General features: G+C 42.8%; 1 protein-coding gene and 1 pseudogene across 1 annotated transcript; one reads left to right on the forward strand and one right to left on the reverse strand.

The window, feature by feature from the left end:
* Window positions 1-321: 321 nt before the first annotated feature.
* Window positions 322-2991, reverse strand: LOC143584386 (mini-chromosome maintenance complex-binding protein-like; annotated as a pseudogene).
* Window positions 2992-18323: 15332 nt separating this feature from the next.
* Window positions 18324-22850, forward strand: LOC143584680 (phosphoribosylaminoimidazole carboxylase, chloroplastic-like). Its single transcript, XM_077066682.1, has 16 exons — window positions 18324-18432; window positions 18516-18704; window positions 18791-19121; window positions 19342-19404; window positions 19489-19627; window positions 19710-19765; window positions 19834-19907; window positions 19982-20129; window positions 20196-20369; window positions 20898-20985; window positions 21074-21187; window positions 21267-21368; window positions 21485-21598; window positions 21696-21790; window positions 21874-21980; window positions 22598-22850. The coding sequence occupies exons 1-16, from the start codon at window positions 18425-18427 to the stop codon at window positions 22695-22697; spliced, it is 1902 nt and encodes a 633-aa protein (XP_076922797.1). The 5' UTR covers window positions 18324-18424; the 3' UTR covers window positions 22698-22850.
* The last annotated feature ends 208 nt before the right edge of the window (window positions 22851-23058 follow it).

Raw genomic sequence — 23058 nt, forward strand, 5'->3', positions numbered from 1 at the left:
GCACTAAATTAACCAACAAATTTGTTGCTGTTTTATTCTAATCTCTTTGAACCTTGGGGACTTAAATTTTAGACTACATACATTTCCAGTATTCAAACAATTATATGTGAACCGAGCTCGAGTTAGAAACATAGCTCAAAACAAGCTAAGCTCATGCTCCTTTAAGTTAAGCAAAATGAGCTCAACCTTGGTAGAGCTCGGATCATCTCGTTTATAAACCCACTCACAACAATAGTAACAAGATATATGTAACAATGAAAGCCTCAAGATGAAATTAACTATTCGGATACAATAGAGCCATAAATTAAAGTGAAGAAGCCTAACCATCATCTACGCACTCATTTAATAAGCCTTTCTTTTCTTAGCCTTTCCATTTCTTTCACCATTTGCCAATGTTCATGTGAAAAACATGTCTCACCAAAGCTCACCCCCATTAGCCTCCCCATAGTTAGCCATCTATAAATCGAAATTACATAAACCAATATCATCAACTAAATCCACAATTAACACGTATAAACTCAAAACAAATTAGAAACTAAAGTTCTAAACCTGTAAAAATCTTCAGTCCCCAAGCTTCGATCAACCTGTCTTGCTGCAACCATATCATCTTCTACCACCTGCCATTAATAATACGTTTCAAATCAATCATTAAAAATTAACTCTAATAGTCACGTGGAATGTACCTTTTTCATATCAGCCCGAAGAGAATGTATCAATGATTTAACCGTAGCCAAATACCATCTCCACGCGTTGAACGTTTGTTCATCCATGATTGTAGAACCCACTGACAACGGACGAAACGGGATAACAATATCAGCTGGTAAAATGTTTGATTTTCCTTCAGAAAGAATTAAAATTTTAACATCCGCATCCATCGTCTCTTTATAATACTTAAAATCATACTCCAACTGAAAACAAAACAAAAAAGTAATTATTTCCAAACTCATCATATAAACAAAAACAAGTTTTACAAAAAAAAATAATAAAATACATACCTTTTGAAACTCCGTTAGATCCTTAAGCAACCTGTGTGTTTTCAACACCATCACTGTTTAAAGTTCCCGATTGTAACTGCGTCTCTTCTATTGTAAAATGTGAACCCTCTGCACACTGAAGAATCCTGGGCACGAGTCTGCAAATATGATAACACAAAAAAGTTATTTATAAATTAATAATAATGGAAAATTAATAACAGAATGAGATATTATACGCGCTTTTATGTTATGTTACCTGTTTGTTTGGTAATCTTTCACTGGTGCAAGTGAAGCAGTATTAAGATATTCCACGGTGAGAGGAATACATTGACTGAAAGGTATAAGGTTTTTCAACGCATCGTTAATTCGGTTACCGAACACCGATATACTCGACTTGTAAAAACCGGTGAGATTAAGTGATAATTTCCCCACTGCAATCGAGTCTCCCTTAGATGAACCTGTACCAGCAATTCTGGTTAAGTTAAAACAAAGTGTATGCGCGTTTGTGTGTGCGCGTGTGTATACATGCATATACATATATAGATATAATAAGTTATAACTGATTACTCTTGATAATAGATGTAACAATATAAACTTTGCTGCTAAATCATCACCACCGAAAATTACTGTAAGATGCTGCAAAAGAGACTGACGTATTTCTTTCATCTAATGAGGTTTTGGCTGCAAGATCACAATGCTTGAATTAATATTACTTATTTAATTATTAAACATTGAAATGAATAAACAAAATCATAAACTAAATTCATCTACCTCCATTGTAGGTGGTCTAATAATCAAATCATCAGGTGAAAGCTTTCGGTGTACAAGACAATGAAGACGTGGAACCTGAAAACATATTTATAATGCATTAAACCATTAAGTGTAATAAAAAAATAAAGCTACTCATATAGATGGGTGCTGACCTTGCTAGGAGGTGGGTTGACTAATTCCTCTGGGACAAAACACCATTTTTAACATCAGTGTCAAATGTTAGGACACCGATAAACTCAAAGACATCATTTAGCTTCAAGTCAGATTCTGGTGTGTCATAATATATCTACAGAATAAGTCAATAAACACTTAATTGGACATTCTGATTTAAAACTTTATATAAACTATGACGTTTTGACATTAATTTAAAATGAAAAATATAATTACCTTCACTAAACAGGGAAAATCATTATTATCAAAATCAGGCACCATAATCATACCACAATCGGTACCCTCGGTCATGCTCTCCGGTAGAACAGATCCACATTCTCGCTGTTAAAAATAAATATTTGCATCAAGTTAATTTAAAATTTTAAAACAGAATATAACATCATCTTATACAAAGTAGTAATCAAATTGATATATGAAAACAAGACTATTAGCTCACCATCTTTTTTGCACTTGGAGACTCCAGTATCTCATTATTATTCGAGTCCTGCCATTGACCAAACTTATGTCAAACATGGAAAGCTTTAAACTTTTTCATACTATGTCTACTTAAAAACATACAAATATAAAAAACTTTTAACATAGATTCCAACATACTTGCATTTCCACCTCATCAGAAACAGAATGTCGCTTCTCTCGACTTGCTGATGAGACGTACGTATTTGCCTGACCATCAGAAGTAGCATATACCCATGAATTCTGACCAGGAACCTATAATGAAGAAAAAAAGATATTTTACATCATAAATGCATGCATAATAAACCTAACTGGACTAGGGACACAGTAAAGTAACTGACGCTCCCAGAAGCGCATGATAGATGAAGAACCCATGGGATATTGAGAAAAGTCTGTAAACTTATTAGTATTCCATGTACCATTGTTCTGCGAAAAAATTAATAAAACAACAAAATAAATTAAAAAACATATTCATAATCTTATTCAGAGGTTAAATTCAGCCAAAAAAACATACCTTGTAAGCACCAACATAGGATTCATAATCCAACATGTCTTGTATCATTCCTCGAAACCGAACTAAAGAGTTTGGTTTAACCCATTTAACCGTCGATGGAGTCAGCATTGTCACGAGAAATGAAGGCAGGTGATTTTTGTTAAAAAAAACTTTTGGTTAATTGTTCTCAATGGATTTTGAGTAAAATTGATTTTGTCTATGCTAGCTCGATTTTGGCATCTCGGGTGGTGTTATTAGACACGGTTTCTTATCCGGAGTGGTGTGTCTGTATCTTCGGTTAAAAATCGCAGCCCAACTGTTTGTTTCGGTGGTGAATCTGTATCCGAAACGACCCGTTGATCTATCCGTTATATATTCAATTTCAATTCCTACCCGTTACGGGTGATTTTGCTATCAATAAAGATCAAATTTTGGTGTCACAACTTCTTTTAAGAAACCCACTTTTTAGTATTTAGCAATTTAGTTTCATCCTTTACACAAGTTTATAAGTGATGGTGTGTTGGCTTAACTGTGGGTTGCTAAGTTCTTGGTGGTTTGTTGCTTACCAGGGTTTGAATCCTTTGATTGTTTATATGCATCATTTATATTTTTTTTTATCTATTTGTTATTTTATCACAACACATTTTTTAAAGGCCTTTCAATATAGATTTTTTCCAATGTTTTTTTAAGTATAATAATATGTGAAAATTGAGTTTTAGATTTAGTTTCGGTATCGTAACGAGTTTAGGCGATGTCAACTAAAAACACAACACATCGTCGCCGCAACACCCGTCTTATTGTTTATTTAGTTTCGGTACCGTAACAAACCTAGCCAATAACAAAATTATTTTTTATGTTTACTTTTGGTACGATAACGAACCTAATCGTTACCGACCCAATGTATGTTGACTCGCCGCTGCAACGCCTGTGTTTTCTTTAATATGCCAATTTTTTGAAATTATTTTTTGGGTTTAGTTCCTGTGTTGTGGCGAACCTATAGATTCCAACCGAATTTTCGTCACAACTCCTGTAATTTGCCAACCGAATAAACTTCGTTTTACTTATATTATTTTATGTGTCATAAGCTATACGTTTACTAATTTATTTTATTATCAGATACCAACCGTATATGTGTCGCTTTCATCATAAGTTGTACGCGTGCTGACACTATTTCGGACGTTCACATATAATTTTTTAATTTAGTGCAGGTGTCGTGACGAACTTAACCGATACCAACTGAATTTGGGTCAAGCCACCGCCGCAACACGATGGGTTTAAACCTAGTTAAATTTTAATTGTGACATTATTAATTTGTTACCGACCTTCGTTAGCAAGGAGCCTATTCATGTACTTGTAAGAAGTTGTCTTCACTTTAGTCGAAAATCCCTTAGACTTTCTATTCCACATCTTAACCTCCTTATCACCCTTATCAAAGCTGGAATAAGGTTTCTAATTTTCTATATCTTATTTGAGTTTTCCTCATCCTATTTTGTATATGAAATTGTATATTATGATTATCAACATGAAACTATAAAGAAATTCTATGATTTTTTTTTAGTTGGCCGCTTATTTTAGACAAACACTTGAAACCAAACTGATACTAACTGCGTGTTTTAATTCAGTTTCGAATTTTAACTGTATTTATACTTTTCATGTTCACATGCCATGTTTGAAGGCAAATGTCTCTTTGAAAGCAAACCTCTTTATCTTGTGGGTTGAAAGACCCTGACGTTGGTGCTGCACAGGCGGAGAAAGAAAAAATTTTGGCGGCAGCAGCGTCTGATAAGGAGGAGCTAAAAAAGACCAAGGAAACTGTTGAGTTATTAAACTCCCAGGTTCCTGCCCTCGAGACGTCTGTTGCTGGCCTCGCGCAGGATCGCCAATGGCTGGTGTCACAGGGCATGACTCGTTGCGCTTTGGAGATGAAATATTCCGCCGAGTTTCAGGCCCTTGTGATGGACTGCAATGCTGCCGCGCGCTTGGTGGGTCGCGCTGAAGGGTTTACGGATGGGTATGAATATGGCATGTTGAAGAAGAACCCATCCGAGTACCCTTACAAGAGCGACGCGGCCTGCGCGGACATGGCCGCGGTGGGTCAACCCACAAGATAAAGACATTATGAAGGCACAAAGCCAAAACCTATGCGCATGGCGCATACAAAACATGCCCAGGCATCATATGCCCAGGCACACATATGCTCGCGCATCACATATGCGCGCGGCGCATCAGCGCGCGGCGCATATCACATGCCCGTGCATATCACATCTGCCCAGGCACACATATGCTCGCGCATCACATATGCGCGCAGCGCATCAGCGCGCGGCGCATATCACATGCTCGTGCATATCACATCTGCGCATGAAATATCTGCGCGTGAGAATAAAGAGAAGACCTCGCGCATCCTCAGGGTGGGCGCATATCATACGTGCACATAATCAACCTCGTCCTTATCCAAATCAGGATTAGGGCAACCTTGAGTGTGCACATCAGACAACCTTCCAGAAGGCATCTTTTTAAGGAGTAAGAATATGCTGATGTTGACAGCTGCCAAATGAAAGGTCGACAACTCAGCATGACACATGTGTTACCACGTGATTACAACCAACGAGAAAGCGCCAGGTGTCCCAGAGGACACGTGGCGCAGTGCGATTGGAGGAGGCCAACGAGGTTGAGCCCAATCAGTGGAAACCCTAGCATTATAAATACAGCATCAACTCCACTTTGATGACACATTCATACTCAATCATTGACAGTTACAGGCAGTGATATTCATATTCAATCATATTGAATTACATTCACTCACAGTCAGTTACATACAAACACAGTCTCATAATCAGAGGGTATTCAGCTATTCAGCAATACTCTTGAGATTCCCTTACACACATTATCATCTTCTCCACAATATACTGATTCTCACGCCGGAGGGTTACCCCAAAGAGGACCCCTCTGTCCCTTTCTGAGGGGTAAGTAACGGCGCTGTTCATTTTGTAGGTGGAAGAACACAGATCCAGAAGAACCATCGGTGAAATAGTATAATCACACCCGAGGAAAGTAGATCTGCTACCAGTGAGTAGATCCACGTTTCTTCATTGGCGCCATCCACTGTTACAAACGGCAATCAGATCTCATCAGATCTATAAAAAAAAAAATCAATCACCATGGTTTCTGGCGTTCGTAACGTTGATCAAGCTCTGGAGGATATTGAACGTGAGGGTGTTAACGACGGACAGCAGGTTCTGAGGGTTCCGCGTGATTCTACGCGTACCACCAGCAACCGTCCCTTCGTCACAACCCCTCACGGCCAGACTGAAACTCCTCCAGACGATCTCACGTTACAAAATATGGCTGGCGCGAAACTGAAAGGAACAATGGGTCCAGAAGAAGAAACAAATGATCCAAATGAATGGCTCATAAACGAGCAGCGGCGTCTGATGGAAAAGTACAATGAAATGGTCAAGCAGAAGAAGCTAGCCGACCAAACACAAAGGCAAGCTTTTGATAAGCAGACTACAAAAAGGCCGCGCGCGCCGGAAGAAGGACATTCTGTTCACACTGAGTTCAGTGATGAAGAAGTGCATAGCATGAGGAAGACACGGGATACTCATGCAGGAGGCTCACAGCTCCGCGCGCCTGTGAACATGGCGCCTGGAGCCAGAGCAGATCTGGATCTGCACATGCCGTACAGCCCACCGGTCAGAGGGCAAGTGGACGTAACCACGCCCTACAGACCAGCCATCCTGGTAAAACACTCAAAGTTTACTGCGCGCATCGCGCAGGCTCTCATCCAGCACAAGACCAAGATGCCAAGTGGTCTGGGCAAATATGATGGCACAACAGATCCAGATGACTTTTTGCAAGGTTTCTATAACACGGGAAACCTAGAGAGCTGGACGATGCCAACATGGTGTCATATGTTTGCTCGCTGCCTCACGGGCGCAGCGCGGGTATGGTTCGAGAGCTTGCCGACAGGGCAAATTGATGGGTTCGAGGAACTATTAGAAAAGTTCCAAGCCCACTTCGTACAGCAGCGCAGGCACACGCGCGATCCTGATGACATCATGCACTGCATACGCAGGAATGATGAAACGATTGAAGATTACATCACTCGTTTCAATCAGGAATCCCTGGCAATCGGGGGTATAACTGAGCAGCTCCTGCGCGTCGCCTTTATACAAGGCGCGCGCAGTGATCAATTACGAAGAGCTCTCGTGAGCAAAGATGGCATGCCCACCACGTGGGCCAAGTTAATGGAGGCATCGCGAGTTTTCGCGAGAAATGAAAAACAGATTGCCCAAGATAGGGCAAGAGAAAGAGCGCATCAGGCTGAATCACCGCGCAGCAAAGAGAAGAGGGCCAAACAGAACTCTGTATGGTCCAGGTTGCAGCCAACAAGTTTTTCTTCCGCGGAAAAACAAGCGCAACCAAGCTCACCCCAGCCCCAAAAAGATGTTCGTAATCGCGGGGAGGGTGACAAGAGGGAGGGCGGCAGAGATCCTAGCAGACATCTGCCAAGAATATGGACACCCCTCACTAAAACACCTTCACAGGTGTTAAGTACTGAGAATGTCCAATTCAAGCCCCCAAGCAACTACACTACAAGGGACCGCAAAACAGTGGCAAATATTGTGAATTTCACAGGTCCCCGGGCCACAACACCGACGCATGCCATCATTTAAAGGATGCGATCGAGAAGGATGTAAAGTCAGGCAGGCTGGCTCACTTGGTGAAAAACCAAAGAATAGAAGATGACCAACCGGAAGGAGCCTCTGCCAGCAAGAAATACAAAAGAATCTGTGTGGCTGAGGGGGGACGACAAGGGCAGACGTCAAAAAAGAGAAGCGCGCAAATCCACGGGGATTGGCGCGAGCAGCAAGTCATCTTCCCAAGAATCAGGGGAGGCCCTTCAATAAGCAGTCCTCTCGTCATCACCACACACATTGCTCATTACGAAGTGTCAAAAGTCCTGGTGGACACTGGAAGCGAATCTGACATTATGTATGAGCAATGTTTCAGAAAGTTAGACCCGGCAGACCAAGCGCGGCTCGAAATTGTGAACGCACCAATCTGTGGTGTTTCAAATGAAATCATCCATCCCCTAGGCCAGATTCAGTTTGAACTAACTATGGGGGATGATGAGCACAAGCGAGCAGAAGTTGTCAACTTCTTGGTCTTGCCCACCACGTCATGCCACAATATGATCCTGGGTAGGGGAACGATTGCCCAATTTAATGCTGTACCGTCGCCAGCGCACGGCGCATTGGGGTTCCCTACACCAACAGGTGTAACATTTGTTTACCGCGATCATTTGTGCGCAGTGACAAGCACGCCGCGGGAAGGGAGAATGAAACTTCCAATGGCGGACAATGCGCCAGAGAAGTGGATTTTAAACCCAAAATTCCCAGAGCAAACGGTCACAATTGGCGCTACCATTTCAGACGAAACGAGATTGAGAATGAAAAGGTTGCTCACAAAATACACGTCGGTTTTCGCGTGGCAACACTCCGATATGACGGGGGTCCCGCGAGACTTGGCGCAACATTCTCTTAACACGTTCAAGTCGGTAGAGCCAATTGCTCAGAAAAAGAGAATCATGGGGGATGAAAAGGCGAAGGCCATGAATGAGCAAGTGGAGGACCTGTTGCGCGCAAACATCATCCGCCCGATCCGATACCAGACGTGGGTAGCCAATCCTGTGATGGTAAAGAAAAGCAACGGGTCATGGAGGATGTGTATTGACTTCAAGGACCTCAACAAAGCATGTCCGAAAGACTGTTACCCCCTCCCAAACATCGACGCAAAGGTGGACTCCGTGGCGCCATTCAAGCTCAAATGTTTCCTGGATGCCTACAAAGGCTATCACCAGATTCAAATGGCACCACAGGATGAAGACAAGACTGCCTTCAGAACCGACAAGGGTATTTTTTGTTACACAAAAATGCCCTTTGGTTTAAAGAATGCAGGCGCAACCTATCAGAGACTTATGGATTCGGTTTTCAGTGAACAAATCGGAAGAAATCTAGAAGTCTACGTTGATGATTTGGTGATCAAGAGCAGGGAGGAGAGACAAATGCTCAAAGACATCGAGGAAACTCTTCAGCGCCTAACGGAAGTTAACATGAAGCTCAACCCGAGCAAATGTACTTTTGGCGCGGAAGAGGGGAAATTTCTTGGTGTAATGGTCACTAAGGATGGTTTCAAGGTGAACCCTGAAAAGGTGGAAGCCATCCTTGACATGCCTTCACCATCCACCATGAAAGAGGTTCAGAAGCTGAATGGTAGACTGGTGTCAATCAACAGGTTCCTAGCGAACCACGCCAGCAAATCTACTCCATTCGTTAACACTTTGAGGAACTGCTTGAAGAAGAGCCAATTCAAGTGGACGCCTGAGGCTGAGCAAGCTTTCACTGAGATAAAAGAATGTCTCATAAAGCTGCCCGCGCTCACAGCTCCACTTCCTGGCGAAACCCTTACATTGTACTTGTCAGCTGGAGATCGCGCCATCGGCGCAGTATTATTGGTGGATCGCAAGGGGATCCAAACGCCAATATACTATGTGAGTCGGGTGCTCACAGACCCTCCATCATGGAAAAGTTAGTTTTGTCATTAACACACGCGTCGCGCAAGCTCCATAGATACTTCAATGGTCATCCTATTGAAGTTCTGACTGGTTACAACATCCAGCAAGTCTTGCGACGTCCTGCGCTATCCGGAAGGCTGACAAAGTGGGCGCTGGAATTAGGTGAACACACGATCACCTATAAGCCCCGTCCAGCAATAAAGGGTCAAGTTTTAGCGGATTTCATCACGGAAATCCCAGAGGGAAGGATTGAAGAAGCTCAGCGCGAGGTAGACCCTCCGCGAGCAAATGATGAAGAAGATGTTTGGAGGCTATTCACTGATGGAGCCTCCAACAGCGAAGGGTCCGGCGCAGGCCTCAAACTGGTGGACCCTGATAATCATGAATATACTTATGCTATTAGGTTGGACTTCAAGAGTACCAACAATGAGGCTGAGTATGAAGCCCTGCTGGCTGGACTGCGCATTGCGCGCAAGTTTGGAGTTAAAAGGCTAGAGGCACATGTTGATTCTTACTTGGTAGCTGCTCAGGTCAACGGCCTATATGACGCCAAGGAGAACACAATGCCTCTATATCTAGAGCAGGCAAAAAAGCTTGTTGAGCAGTTTGACTTCTTCAGAATCATACACATCTCGCGCAGCGAAAACAAGTCCGCGGACGCGTTGAGTAAAATGGCGTCAACTAATTTTGATCACTTTGGCAAAGATGTCAGGGTGGAAGTAATGAGCAGCCCGTCAGTGCAAACGCAATCGGTCCTTGTAATTCATACAACCCCTTCATCCTGGATAACTCCAATAATGGAATTCCTGAATGAGGGGAAATTACCAGACGATCGCGCACAGGCGAGGAAGATAAGACACAAGGCGCAGAACTATGAACTACTTGAGGGTACGTTATATCGACGCTCTTATCTTGGACCGCTCATGAAATGCCTGGATGCTGAAGACGCAAGCTATGTGATTAGGGAGATTCACGAAGGAATCTGCGGAATACACGCTGGCCCGCGCATGGTGGTTACCAAGGCAATGAGCGCAGGCTACTATTGGCCAGGCATGTACTTGGATGCGCTAAAAGAAATCCAAAAATGCAAGGCATGTCAGAGCCACGCGCCAAACACCATGCGGCCAAAGAACAACTTGGTTCCAATGACCTCCGCATGGCCTTTCCATAAATGGGCCATTGATATTGTGGGGCCCCTGCCGCAAGCGCAAGGGCGAGTGAAATTTTTGGTAGTGGCAGTAGACTATTTCACAAAATGGGTTGAAGCCAAGCCACTAGCAAAAATCACAGCTGAGGCGATGAAGCAATTTATCTGGAGCCACATCATTTGCCGTTTTGGCCTTCCTATGGAAATTGTGAGCGACAATGGCAAACAATTCACTGACAGGAAGATATCCAGCTGGCTCAAAGAATTGCACATCAACCAAATCTTCACTTCAGTCTACCACCCTCAGGGGAATGGCCAAGTGGAGCGCGCGAATCAAAGTTTGTTAAATGGGCTGAAGAAAAGGTTGGAGGGAGAATCCCATTCTTGGGTCGAAGAGTTACCTAATGTCCTGTGGGCGCACAGGACATTAAGCAAAACTAGCAATGGCGAATCTCCATTCAGCCTAACCTATGGGACAGAGGCTATGATCCCAGCAGAAATTGGATGCCCATCCCATAGGGTACTCATGATGAGCAAGACTGATAACGAGCGCGAAAGAAGATTGGACCTCAACTTGCTTGAAGGGCGCAGAGAAGTGGCTATCATCAATGAAGCCAAATACAAGAAAAAGCTGGAAAAATATTATAATCAGCGTGTTAAAGAATGCCACTTCAAGAAAAATGATTTTGTCCTTCGAAACAATGAAGCTAGCCGCGCGATACCACCAGGAAAAATGTCCCCCAATTGGGAGGGACCTTATCAAATTTCAGAAGATTTGGGGAAAGGCGCGTACACTTTAAAAGATTTGAATGGAAAAAAGATACCGCGCGCGTGGAACGCGGCACAGCTTAGAAAATGCTTCATGTAAAAGTTCAAATATGTAATCAAGGCTTTTAAGCCATCATGAATGATGATTCGCGCTATCTTTCAATATTTGTTCTATTACCTTTGCATACATGTTTCACACTTCCTTTATTAATTTGGAGCAATATGACAACACTATATTGACTTCAAAACTAAATAAAACGAAGTAAAACATACATGCGCGAGCCTTAGCTCAGACGCGTTAACGAGTCTTAACTCTAAAACGTCAGGGCCTTAGCCCAAAACAAAGAGCCTTAGCTCAAAGCACTCACAAATATCCATCTTACATCCCGCGCAGCCTGATCATAAAAATCCTTAAACACAACTAAGGCAAAGTACATGCCATATCATAGTTGTTAAGGTCTCTGGTCGAGGTCGCACTCGGAATCATAGTGGGTATCTGAGTAACACATGCTGACATGTAATGGCTAAAACTCATACTTCCAACTAAAAACCGCGCGACAACGACGCGCGAAAAAGGAATTGTGAAAAGTTATCGCGCATGTCAGCATAAACAAGATACTGCGAAACCACTTACAAAATAGGACTATGGTTAAGTGAATAATTTCCTTACAACCTTGTTCTTATTTTAACGTGCAAGCATATCTTATATCTATACAAGCAAACATGAAGAGATGAATGGAAATGCGCAAGATGTAAAAAAGAGAAAACAAGTTTCATTCCATAGCATTGAAATTTACAAGTATGATGAGTTACAAATTACAAGTATAAAAAAAAAATTATAAAATTTCATGAAGGGCTTCTCAAGTCTCCACGTCGACGTCAGCCACTTCATCACCCTCATCATCTCCCGCAGCATCTGGCACGGCCTGCTCCTCATCTCCGAACTGACCATAGTCAAGTTCTTCCTCCTCATTGGAGTCTTCTATCACGACGGTGTCAGGAGCAGATTTTTTCGCAGCGCCAGAGCCGCTGGCAGGGGCAACATCCCCCGCGCCACCATCATCGCTACCAGCCCTCTCGCATTCATCGAGCAACTTCTTTAGTGCGCCGAGGTCGGGCTGGTCAGCAAGCGCAGCTATCTGCAAAATCAATAGAAAAATATTGAGTACAAAACACTTGGAAAATTAATCAAGTAAAACTCATTAAGGTCAAGGTACCTGCATAAGGATGGGGATGGGAGTATTCATGTACTTCTCCCCCACCGCGGCCATGTCCGCGCAGGCCGCGTCGCTCTTGTAAGGGTACTCGGATGGGTTCTTCTTAAACATGCCATATTCATACCCATCCGTAAACCCTTCAGCGCGACCCACCAAGCGCGCGGCAGCATTGCAGTCCATCACAAGGGCCTGAAACTCGGCGGAATATTTCATCGCCAAAGCGCAACGAGTCATGCCCTGTGACACCAGCCATTGGCGATCCTGCGCGAGGCCAGCAACAGACGTCTCGAGGGCAGGAACCTGGGAGTTTAATAACTCAACAGTTTCCTTGGTCTTTTTTAGCTCCTCCTTATCAGACGCTGCTGCCGCCAAAATTTTTTCTTTCTCCGCCTGCGCAGCACCAAGTGCTTCCTGGCTGGACGCTGCCGTCGCCAAGGCCTCATCTCTATCGGCCTGCGCGGCCGCCAACTCCCTCTTCAGGCGCGCAACCTCGCTCTCCAGTGATGATTTCTCAGTGATACTCTGGACGATAGCTTGGTCACGCGCCTCAGCCTGCTGTTCCAAGACACGCACTCTACGCGCGTACTTGGCAACTTCGGCCTCCGCCACCTGCTGCTTCTCCCGCGCAGCTTGGAGCTCATGCCCGCGCTTAATATAGGCGGTGTTGGCACTTGCTCGGTTTTCGCTGAGCTCCGCCTGGAGTTTCTCAGCTCGTGCGCGAGCATCAGAAAGGTTCCAGGCAGCCACCTTAGCCTCTTGCTGGGCTGCCACAAGAGCATCGCGTACTTTAATATAATCGCGATGAAGCTCTTGGGAGGCAGCAAAGAAAGCTGACCCAGCGAAAATGTGATCGTTGAGCAAGTCAGCGCGGGTGCGCTCCTCCTGATACCTCCTTTCAGTAGGAGGCACGGCATGAGCCCAGAAGTCCTCGCATACGCCCATGGATTGGAAGGAACTGTCTTCATTAATATTCCATCTCGGGAGATAAACGTGGTCACCTTCCTACAAAACACAAGAAATGTTCTAAGTCATAAACATACTTATATGGAGGTACGCGCAGCGGAGCAACAAATTAAAACATACCTGCGGGGATGAAGCAGAAAAGTCAGCGCCAGCCCCACCAGAAGTATGCGCTGCGAAGACTTGTGGCATCGCAGGGCTGGCGCGGTCTCCCAAGGAGTCCTCAGCTTGAGCCCCCTCATCCTCCTCATCTTCTTGAATAGGCCTCTTCTCCTGCGACCTGGGGGGGCTCCAAACCAGCCTCGCGGAGAGGGCTGCGCGTAGGAGGAGGCGAGGGAGGTCTCGACGCCGCCAGTTCGGCGCGCAATACGGCTTCCTGCTCCTTTGTAACCCCAATAAGGGGAGAATCAGCACTAGCAGGAGCAGGACCAGAACCAGCGGCGCCGCCAACGGCGCCAGGAGTGTCACCGGCAACTTGTACGCCAGCTACAACTCCTGTGAACAAATCAACAAGGAAAAATGGTTTATGACTGAATCCAAAAGAAAAAAATCAGAAGACAAATGTGCAAAACATACCTTGGCGCAATTCTGTTCGCGCGGCGAACATCGCCATAAAGTTCATTCTACCCTTTTCAGAGGGTAGAACAGGGGACTCCGAAGCAGCCCCCGGCGCAGCCTCAGCACCTTGTGGCGCCTGCGGCTGATCTGCTACAGTCGCCGGTTCTGCAAACAGTCAAAGGAGCAAAGGTTTAATAACAATTCAACCAGATGAAGACAAGCAAAGAATACCTGTTGCAGGCGCGGCACTGCTTCTCTCTTCAGCCGCGCGAACGGAGGAGGTGACGCCACCATACCTCAAGTGGACAGGAGGTCTGCCCACTCTCACAGGCAGGGAAGCTAAAGAAACCTTGGTGGTAAACACCTGGGTTTCCTTAGGTCCCTTCGTTTGAGCATGGGGATGAGCGACAGGGGTGTCATCTTTCTTCTGTTTCTTACTGGCCCCTGCGCCAGATTTCCCCTTAGCTTTGCGCTTTAATAGGGGCGCCTCCTCTTCCTCCTCCTCCTCTTCCGCGAGCTCCAGCTCGTAGTTTTCAAGCGCATCTGCAAAAACAACCAACAGAACTGTTAATAAACTTGGGTATTCTAAAGGAATGAGCATAAGTGCGAAGGCTTACCAGGCGCGTCACTGTCAAAGTCAAATTCCAGATCCACTGGGATGAACATGTCATCGAAGCGATCTGGGAAACCAACCTCCCCAGCGCCAAGCGCGACGGAGCCACCCTCCACTTGATCATCATAAGCGGCAAGGAGGTAATCCTTGGTGACTGCGCAAAAACAAGTCAAGGGATATCAGCAAAAGAATTATGTTCGCGCAGAAAAAGAAACAAAGCAATGAAATAAACTTACACAACCCGTCGACTTGGATAACGGGCTCAAGCGCGCTGTCGGCCCATAGCTTACTCATGCCGACCCCCACCAGCGCCTCCTCGCGAATTTTCTTCGCGGGGGATGGTTCGGCGGTCAGTTTCTTAACCCAGGCGCCAGTTGGGTTCTTGAGGACACCCTCATCCGCAGGCGCAGAAGAGATAGAGCGCATGGTCATACGGATGGGTATCACACCAGCCCTAATGTAGAAGAACCTCTCAGACCAGTCATGAAGGCTCTTGAATGAAACAGTGGAGCACTTCACCTTCTGACTGCGAGGAATAAAAGAGATCCAATTGTCTTGGATCTTGGGCTTGTAAAAATACTGAAAGCGCCGAGGAGTCGGCTCCTCGCGTTGGGATTTGCACATGAACTCAAAGTGAGTCACGCGCACGAGTCCAAACGGATGGACTTGGGATATATGAATCCCATAGAACTTCAGCAGTGCACCCACAAACCTTGTTATCGGGAGACGAAGGTTGCAGTGGGTGAAAAAGTGGCTATATAGGGATATATAGCCGGCAGGCGGGTCCGCCGCCGTTTGCCCGGACCCAGGCAACATGCAGCCAAACAGGGTGGGAAAGCCCTGAGAGGCGATGAGGCTGTCGAGATCGGCCTGCTTCAATTTGCAGGGGATTTCATTCCACCTTTTGGTGGCCTTGGTCCTCCCTACTTCCTCCGATGTGGTCTCAACAACCCTCTTCCCTTTCCCCTTTTGCTTCAGTGACGACATCACCACAGATTTCACACGGCGTCTTCGAGAGGCAATAGAGGTGATTGAGGGGCTAGACGAGTCTGAACTATCAGACATACAACTGCAGCAGCAAATAATAGAAGTTTCGAAACGATGAAAATACTCAATTCAGAATATGAAAGGCAGAAAATCGAAAATTTGCAACAATGAAGATGAAGATAAAAATTTCCTAAGGGCCTGCTTTTATAGGCCCAGGAGAGAGAAAAGTGGTAACTGATGGGATTTCACGCGCCCCCACTCGCAGGTGTAAGCCAACGAGGGCGCGGCACGTGTCCCTAACACTGTTGAGGGGACATAAAAACGTAACGGACCTGCCACGGAGCAGAGACGCGCCCCCACTCGCAGGTGCAAACCAATGAGAGCGCGACACGTGTTCAAGACAGCTGTGTGAGGGGACATGAAAGGCAACTGTAGCACCTCGAGCACACGAAACGTCTGACACGCTTACGGCGCACGTCACCACCAACTAACCACGTGTTTGGACCCTTCGTTTCAACCAAATGGATAGAACTTCGCGCAACGATGGAAACAACCAAGAAAACGACAAAACCCCTTTTAAAAGACCAAATCAGTAAGTCTAATATCTATCTTACCGCGCTAGCGCGAGATAAGACACACATTAGACTGGGGGGGCTTGAAGAGGTATGTACCCGCCTCAACACCGAGCAAGGCGGGTCAACCCACAAGATAAAGACATTATGAAGGCACAAATCCAAAACCTATGCGCATGGCGCATACAAAACATGCCCAGGCATCATATGCCCAGGCACACATATGCTCGCGCATCACATATGCGCGCGGCGCATCAGCGCGCGGCGCATATCACATGCCCGTGCATATCACATCTGCCCAGGCACACATATGCTCGCGCATCACATATGCGCGCAGCGCATCAGCGCGCGGCGCATATCACATGCTCGTGCATATCACATCTGCGCATGAAATATCTGCGCGTGAGAATAAAGAGAAGACCTCGCGCATCCTCAGGGTGGGCGCATATCATACGTGCACATAATCAACCTCGTCCTTATCCAAATCAGGATTAGAGCAACCTTGAGTGTGCACATCAGACAACCTTCCAGAATGCATCTTTTTAAGGAGTAAGAATATGCTGATGTTGACAGCTGCCAAATGAAAGGTCGACAACTCAGCATGACACATGTGTTACCACGTGATTACAACCAACGAGAAAGCGCCAGGTGTCCCAGAGGACACGTGGCGCAGTGCGATTGGAGGAGGCCAACGAGGTTGAGCCCAATCAGTGGAAACCCTAGCATTATAAATACAGCATCAACTCCACTTTGATGACACATTCATACTCAATCATTGACAGTTACAGGCAGTGATATTCATATTCAATCATATTGAATTACATTCACTCACAGTCAGTTACATACAAACACAGTCTCATAATCAGAGGGTATTCAGCTATTCAGCAATACTCTTGAGATTCCCTTACACACATTATCATCTTCTCCACAATATACTGATTCTCACGCCGGAGGGTTACCCCAAAGAGGACCCCTCTGTCCCTTTCTGAGGGGTAAGTAACGGCGCTGTTCATTTTGTAGGTGGAAGAACACAGATCCAGAAGAACCATCGGTGAAATAGTATAATCACACCCGAGGAAAGTAGATCTGCTACCAGTGAGTAGATCCACGTTTCTTCACCCACCTTCATTATTTCACCATCTCCGGAACCTACCAATACTTTGTTTGAAATTTTACCATATATGACTATTGTTGTTTTTTACATTAATATAAAACTGTCTAAAAATTAGCCGTAAACACCTCTAGCTCAAAGTCTCAAACCAAGTTTGACTCCAAACTGAATTTCTGATTTGATTTTTGAAACGACTTTGAACTTTCTCATATTTTTTCTATTACTTTTGACTTATACTTTTACTAAAAGAAAATTATTATTATTATATATAACAAACAGAAAGTTTGGTGCCGCAAATGCATTATTGGGCCATTTTCTGGCAGAGCTGGTCTTTAAAGTCTGTTTTTGTTTCTTTAGTTCAACCATTGTAACGAAAACCTAGCGAACGCCAATTTTTTTGCGTGCCTTTTTGTTTTAGTTCCGGGATCGACAACGATCGGCTTTTACCAACACTTGTGTTTTACTGAATAACGTCACCGTACATATCTTTTTTGTTTCATATTTGCTTTTAATTCCGGTACAATAACACACGTCACCGAAACCGACCAAATTCACGTCGACTTACCGACTCAATGCTTGGGTCCGACAACAATTGAGTTTTACCACCTCCATGTTTTAGTAAATAGTCTTTTTTGCTATTTCATTTTTTTAGTCAAATAGTCAATATAATAGTTAGGGTTTTCTAAATTTACACCATCAAATATAACAGAACAGAACGCTGTTGCTTAAGCCCAACTCCACTCTCCGCCAGACCGCCGCCAGCCCACCACCTGCCACCGCCGCGCTTCTCCGCCACCATCCATTGTCAATACTTTTAGGTAATTTTAGGGGTAAAAAAACTTACTCCATAAAATAAAGATATCCAATTGATTGATTTTATGCAATTATATACTTAGAATTGGTAATTCTCTTTTTAACACACAGTATGCTCATTTTTATTATTGTTTAGCTGAAGCATTAGTGATTAGAAACTTCATAATTATTGAGTTTTGTTGTTTTGTTGCAGACCCTTTAAGTTCTTTAACTAAATCCCGTTAGCAAGAACCCTATTAATGTATTTGTAAGTTGTTGTCTTTCACTTTGTTTATTGTTAATCCCCTCCAAATCAAGAAACACACACTCACTCTCCTGTTACATTAACAGGATGCTGAGCCCGAACTATCAACTCGGTTCCACATCACCCGTTTGTTCCAACCGACTCTCTCTACTCGGGCTTGGAACATTCCGGAACTTAACCAACACGTCGGTCTCGTCATCGTATCCGATGAGCAAGCAACAAAGGGCTTGCACTATATCTTGCCAAACATCCACCAAAAATGACGTCTCGCAAAGGTTGTACTTACATTATTGTAAGACATTTTATGTATTTGTTAATATTAATATGAATTAAAATAACGTGTGGGTTTGAATCGATGTAGGAATGATAATGTGACAACAAGTCATGGACTTTCGGAAACGGTTGTCGGTGTTTTGGGTGGAGGGCAGTTAGGACGAATGCTTTGTCAAGCGGCTTCGCAAATGGCGATTAAAGTTAATATTTTGGATCCTATGACAAACTGTCCTGCAAGTGGTATATCTAATCTGCATATGGTGGGGAGTTATAATGATAGTAAAAAAGTTGAAGAATTTGCAAAGAGTTGTGGGATATTGACGGTTGAGATTGAGCATGTGGATGCTGATACGTTGGAGAAACTTGAAAAACAAGGGGTGGATTGTCAGCCTAAAGCTTCCACTATTCGTATTATACAGGTATAACAATCATACGAACATAAATAAATGAACAAGACATGTGTTCAAGTTCGTTCATTTAACTAAATGAACAAGTGTCTTTGTTCATGTTCGTTCGTTTGTTAAATAAACAAACTTCCCGCGGAACGATTCACTGAACGTTTGCTTTCCTCTGTTTTGTTGTCATGGTGTCTAGTTATTCAAATAACTGTCACTAACTTTTACATTTTTGTTTTCACAGGATAAATATCTTCAAAAAATCCATTTTTCTAAGAACAATATCCCACTTCCCAAGTTTATGCAGGTTTGGATCTTTAAGAAATATATTATGCGCATTTTTTACTTTACTAAAAAAATACTTTTTTTTTCCAACTATTTTTTTGTACAGATAAATGATGAAGAAAGTGCTAAAAGAGCGGGCCAAGATTTTGGATATCCGCTTTTGATAAAGAGTAGAAGGTTGGCTTATGATGGTCGTGGTAATGCGGTTGCTAAAACCGAAACGGAACTCACTTCTGCCATTAATGGTATTTTCTTTTATCATTTATTAATCTTTTTTTGGCGTCAAAGTTTGCAACTGAAGAATTTTAAAATTCTTTTTATTTGCAGCTCTTGGAGGATTTGATCATGGTTTGTATGTTGAACAGTGGGCCCCTTTTGTTAAGGTAAGCATTAATCACACTCATAGTTGCTTAAAGTTTGACTTCCTTTGACTTTATCATGTTTGTTTTAGGAGCTTGCGGTTATTGTTGCAAGAGGACGGGACAATTCTATATCGTGCTATCCTGTTGTCGAGACCGTACACAGGCGAGATTATAGTTTTGATAATGATTGTGTCAATTTATAAACATTTTTTTATGTTATTTCTTTACATCATTCAGGGAAAACATTTGTCACATTGTTAAGGCGCCTGCTAATGAATCATGGAAGATTTTGAAACTTGCAACTGATATTGCTTCACGAGCTGTTGCATCATTGGAAGGCGCCGGTGTGTTTGCAGTGGAACTGTTTTTGACTGAAGATGGACAGGTTAGCTTTATATATTTTAATGTTTATGTGAACGTTAATATGCATTTAATGTTGTTAGAAATACAGATTTTACTGAATGAAGTTGCTCCTAGACCTCATAACAGCGGGCACCACACGATTGAGTCGTGTTATACGTCACAGTACGAGCAACATTTACGGGCCATAGTTGGGCTTCCGCTTGGTGACCCGTCATTGAAGGTTCCAGCTGCCGTGATGTACAATATTCTTGGCGAAGATGAGGTAAAAAAAGAATTATATCCATATTATTGTAGTTGTAAGTATGACATAGGCTATTTATAAAAGAAATAATTACACGGTTGGTCTGTGTGGTTTAAAGTGAATTACAAATTTGATACATTCTTTTTCGAATTTACATCTTTAGTTCAGAGATTTTCAAAAAAGCAACACGTAGTTCATTTACTTGGATGAGATTATCTTTTTCTATTATTTTTCTAACATAAAAAAAGTATCCTTATGGGTATTTTAGTCATTTTGCACTACTTGATAGTAAAACCGGTAATATCCATCCTAGGCCAGTGGCTAAATGCGCTACTTTTAAATCACTTGACTAAAGGTGTAGTTTTTTTTTTTTTAAAAAAAGAAAAGTCTATCAAATTCATGATACATGTGAACCAACCAACCGTGTAACTAATTCTATATAACATTAAAGAAAGTAACCTTTTTCTCTTATTGTTATTTTTATTATCTAGTGTTAGTGTGCGCACATTATCATCATAATAAGCAAGATTATGGGAATTGTTTCTGCAGGGAGAAGCAGGTTTTATTATTGCAAACAAGATTATTAGCAGGGCGTTGTGCACTCCAGGAGCCACAATTCACTGGTATGATAAGCCAGGTATGCATGTATTCACAAACATGTTCCACTTTGATGACATCAGCCTAATAAATAAATAATAATAAATTATTATTCATGAAACTGCAAGATATGCGAAAGCAACGGAAGATGGGCCACATCACTGTTGTTGGGCCTTCAATGGGCGTTGTGGAAGCACGGGTTAAATCATTTCTCAAGGAAGAAAGTTCAGAGGAGACTCCAGGTTTATTTTCTAAAAAATGTATTTTGGTCGTTTTTATATTAGTTTATAACATAATAATAATAATGTCATCTTGACACAGTTGCTCCACGTGTTGGAATTATAATGGGATCTGATTCAGATCTTCCAGTTATGAAAGAAGCTGCCAAAGTTTTGAATGAGTTCGACGTGTCTGCTGAGGTTACTTTTTAACCTTTTTGAACGAGTTTGACTTGTTTCTTTTCAAGCTAATATTAATCGTAGTTTTGTTGGATAAAATGAATTAGAAGGTTTGATGCGTTAAAAACATTCTGCAGATACGAATAGTATCAGCACACCGAACGCCCGAGTTGATGTTTTCTTATGCCACATCAGCTCGAGAACGAGGCATTCAGGTTATTATTGCAGGCGCTGGTGGTGCAGCCCATTTGCCAGGTTTTTATCCCTCTGCTTCCAATATTCATTTCCATATTTACAATAATATTAATTATGTTAATATAACCTTAATATTAATATTCTAACATGTGATTAGGTATGGTTGCTGCCCTGACACCGTTACCCGTGATTGGAGTTCCAGTACGCGCTTCAACATTGGATGGCCTTGACTCTCTTCTCTCCATTGTGCAGGTATATAGATAAAATTTATGCAAAGTAATAGGCTCCTTTTTAGTAATTAATATTCATTACGGGGATTTTGTCATGTGAATTAGATGCCAAGAGGTGTTCCTGTTTCAACGGTTGCAATAAACAATGCGACAAATGCAGGCTTGTTGGCAGTCAGAATGTTAGGGGTGGCTGATCCTGCCCTCCAAGCAAGGTTATCTCATTAACTTTTTATTTATGATTTTAAATTATAGGGGTGCAAACGAGCTGAGGCGCTGAGCCCGAGCTCGACTAGGCTCGAGCTCGAGCTCGGCTCGTTTAACTTACACAGAGTTCGGCTCGTTTCGGTCTCTATTTCTAAAGCTCGAGCTATATTTCAAGCTCGCACTCGGCCTGGGCTCGGTCGTTTACTATTTCTTAATTTATTTTTATATACTAATAACTATTTTCTATATATTTTTTTCAATTATAATTTTGTATATAAGATAATATACCTAATACAGTTATTTTTTCATAATATTAAATAGATTAATTAATAATTAATAAATATATGTTATAAAAATTATGTTAATGATATGCTTGTTTAGGCTCGCAAGTCGGCTCGAGCTCGGGCTCTTTTTAAGCTCGGCTCGATCGGGGTTTTTCACGAGGCGATCTCGAGTGACTCACAAGCAACTTGGCTCGTTTGCACCCCTATTTTAGAAGCATCATCATTAATGTTATAGTCTTAAATATATTAATAAAAGGTTTTATGCCTTAATATTATTTTTTTGTTTTCATTTTACACGTGTGAAATGAAACATAATTAAAATGTTTAATTTTTGTAAACAGAATGGCGCAGTTTCAAGAAGACGCAAGAGAGACGGTATTGGAAAAGACGGAGAAGCTAGAAAAGGTTGGCTGGGAGGATTATTTGAAGTCTCAAGAATAGTTTGGAATTTTGAACAAGTAAACATCAACGTAACAAGACTCGCATAAAACCTTTGGAAACAACACTTGCTAACTCAAAAGTGTGAGGGATTTTTTGTTCATTAGATTTGTAGTCCTAGTTCCCTGATGTAATGTTTTATTTGAGGATTTTGTTCCCGAATGCTGACCATACGAGTCCGAGCCATTTTACTTGATTAAAGCAAAACAAATACTTTGAAGTGAATTTTTGAATAAGTTTTTAAGTTTGTTGGAATCATTAACATAGTTTTGTAGCAACTAGCAAGTCATTTAGAATGGGATTTGGTTTTTGAATACTAAGTTGTATCAGATTAAGGTTGGCTAAATAAATTATGCCAATGATG

The sequence above is a fragment of the Bidens hawaiensis genome, unplaced genomic scaffold, assembly GCF_021521415.1.
Source record: "Bidens hawaiensis isolate Kalapana, Puna unplaced genomic scaffold, B.hawaiensis_p1.1 tig00001521_1, whole genome shotgun sequence".
Classification (NCBI taxonomy): domain Eukaryota; kingdom Viridiplantae; phylum Streptophyta; class Magnoliopsida; order Asterales; family Asteraceae; genus Bidens; species Bidens hawaiensis.

What these genes read in the sequence shown, in the direction of transcription:
- LOC143584680 (XM_077066682.1), top strand. An exon ending in ACTCACTTCTGCCATTAATG is followed by an intron (nt 19,628 to 19,709) that starts GTATTTTCTTTT and finishes TTTTATTTGCAG; the next exon opens with CTCTTGGAGGATTTGATCAT. An exon ending in CGACGTGTCTGCTGAGGTTA is followed by an intron (nt 21,369 to 21,484) that starts CTTTTTAACCTT and finishes TTCTGCAGATAC; the next exon opens with GAATAGTATCAGCACACCGA.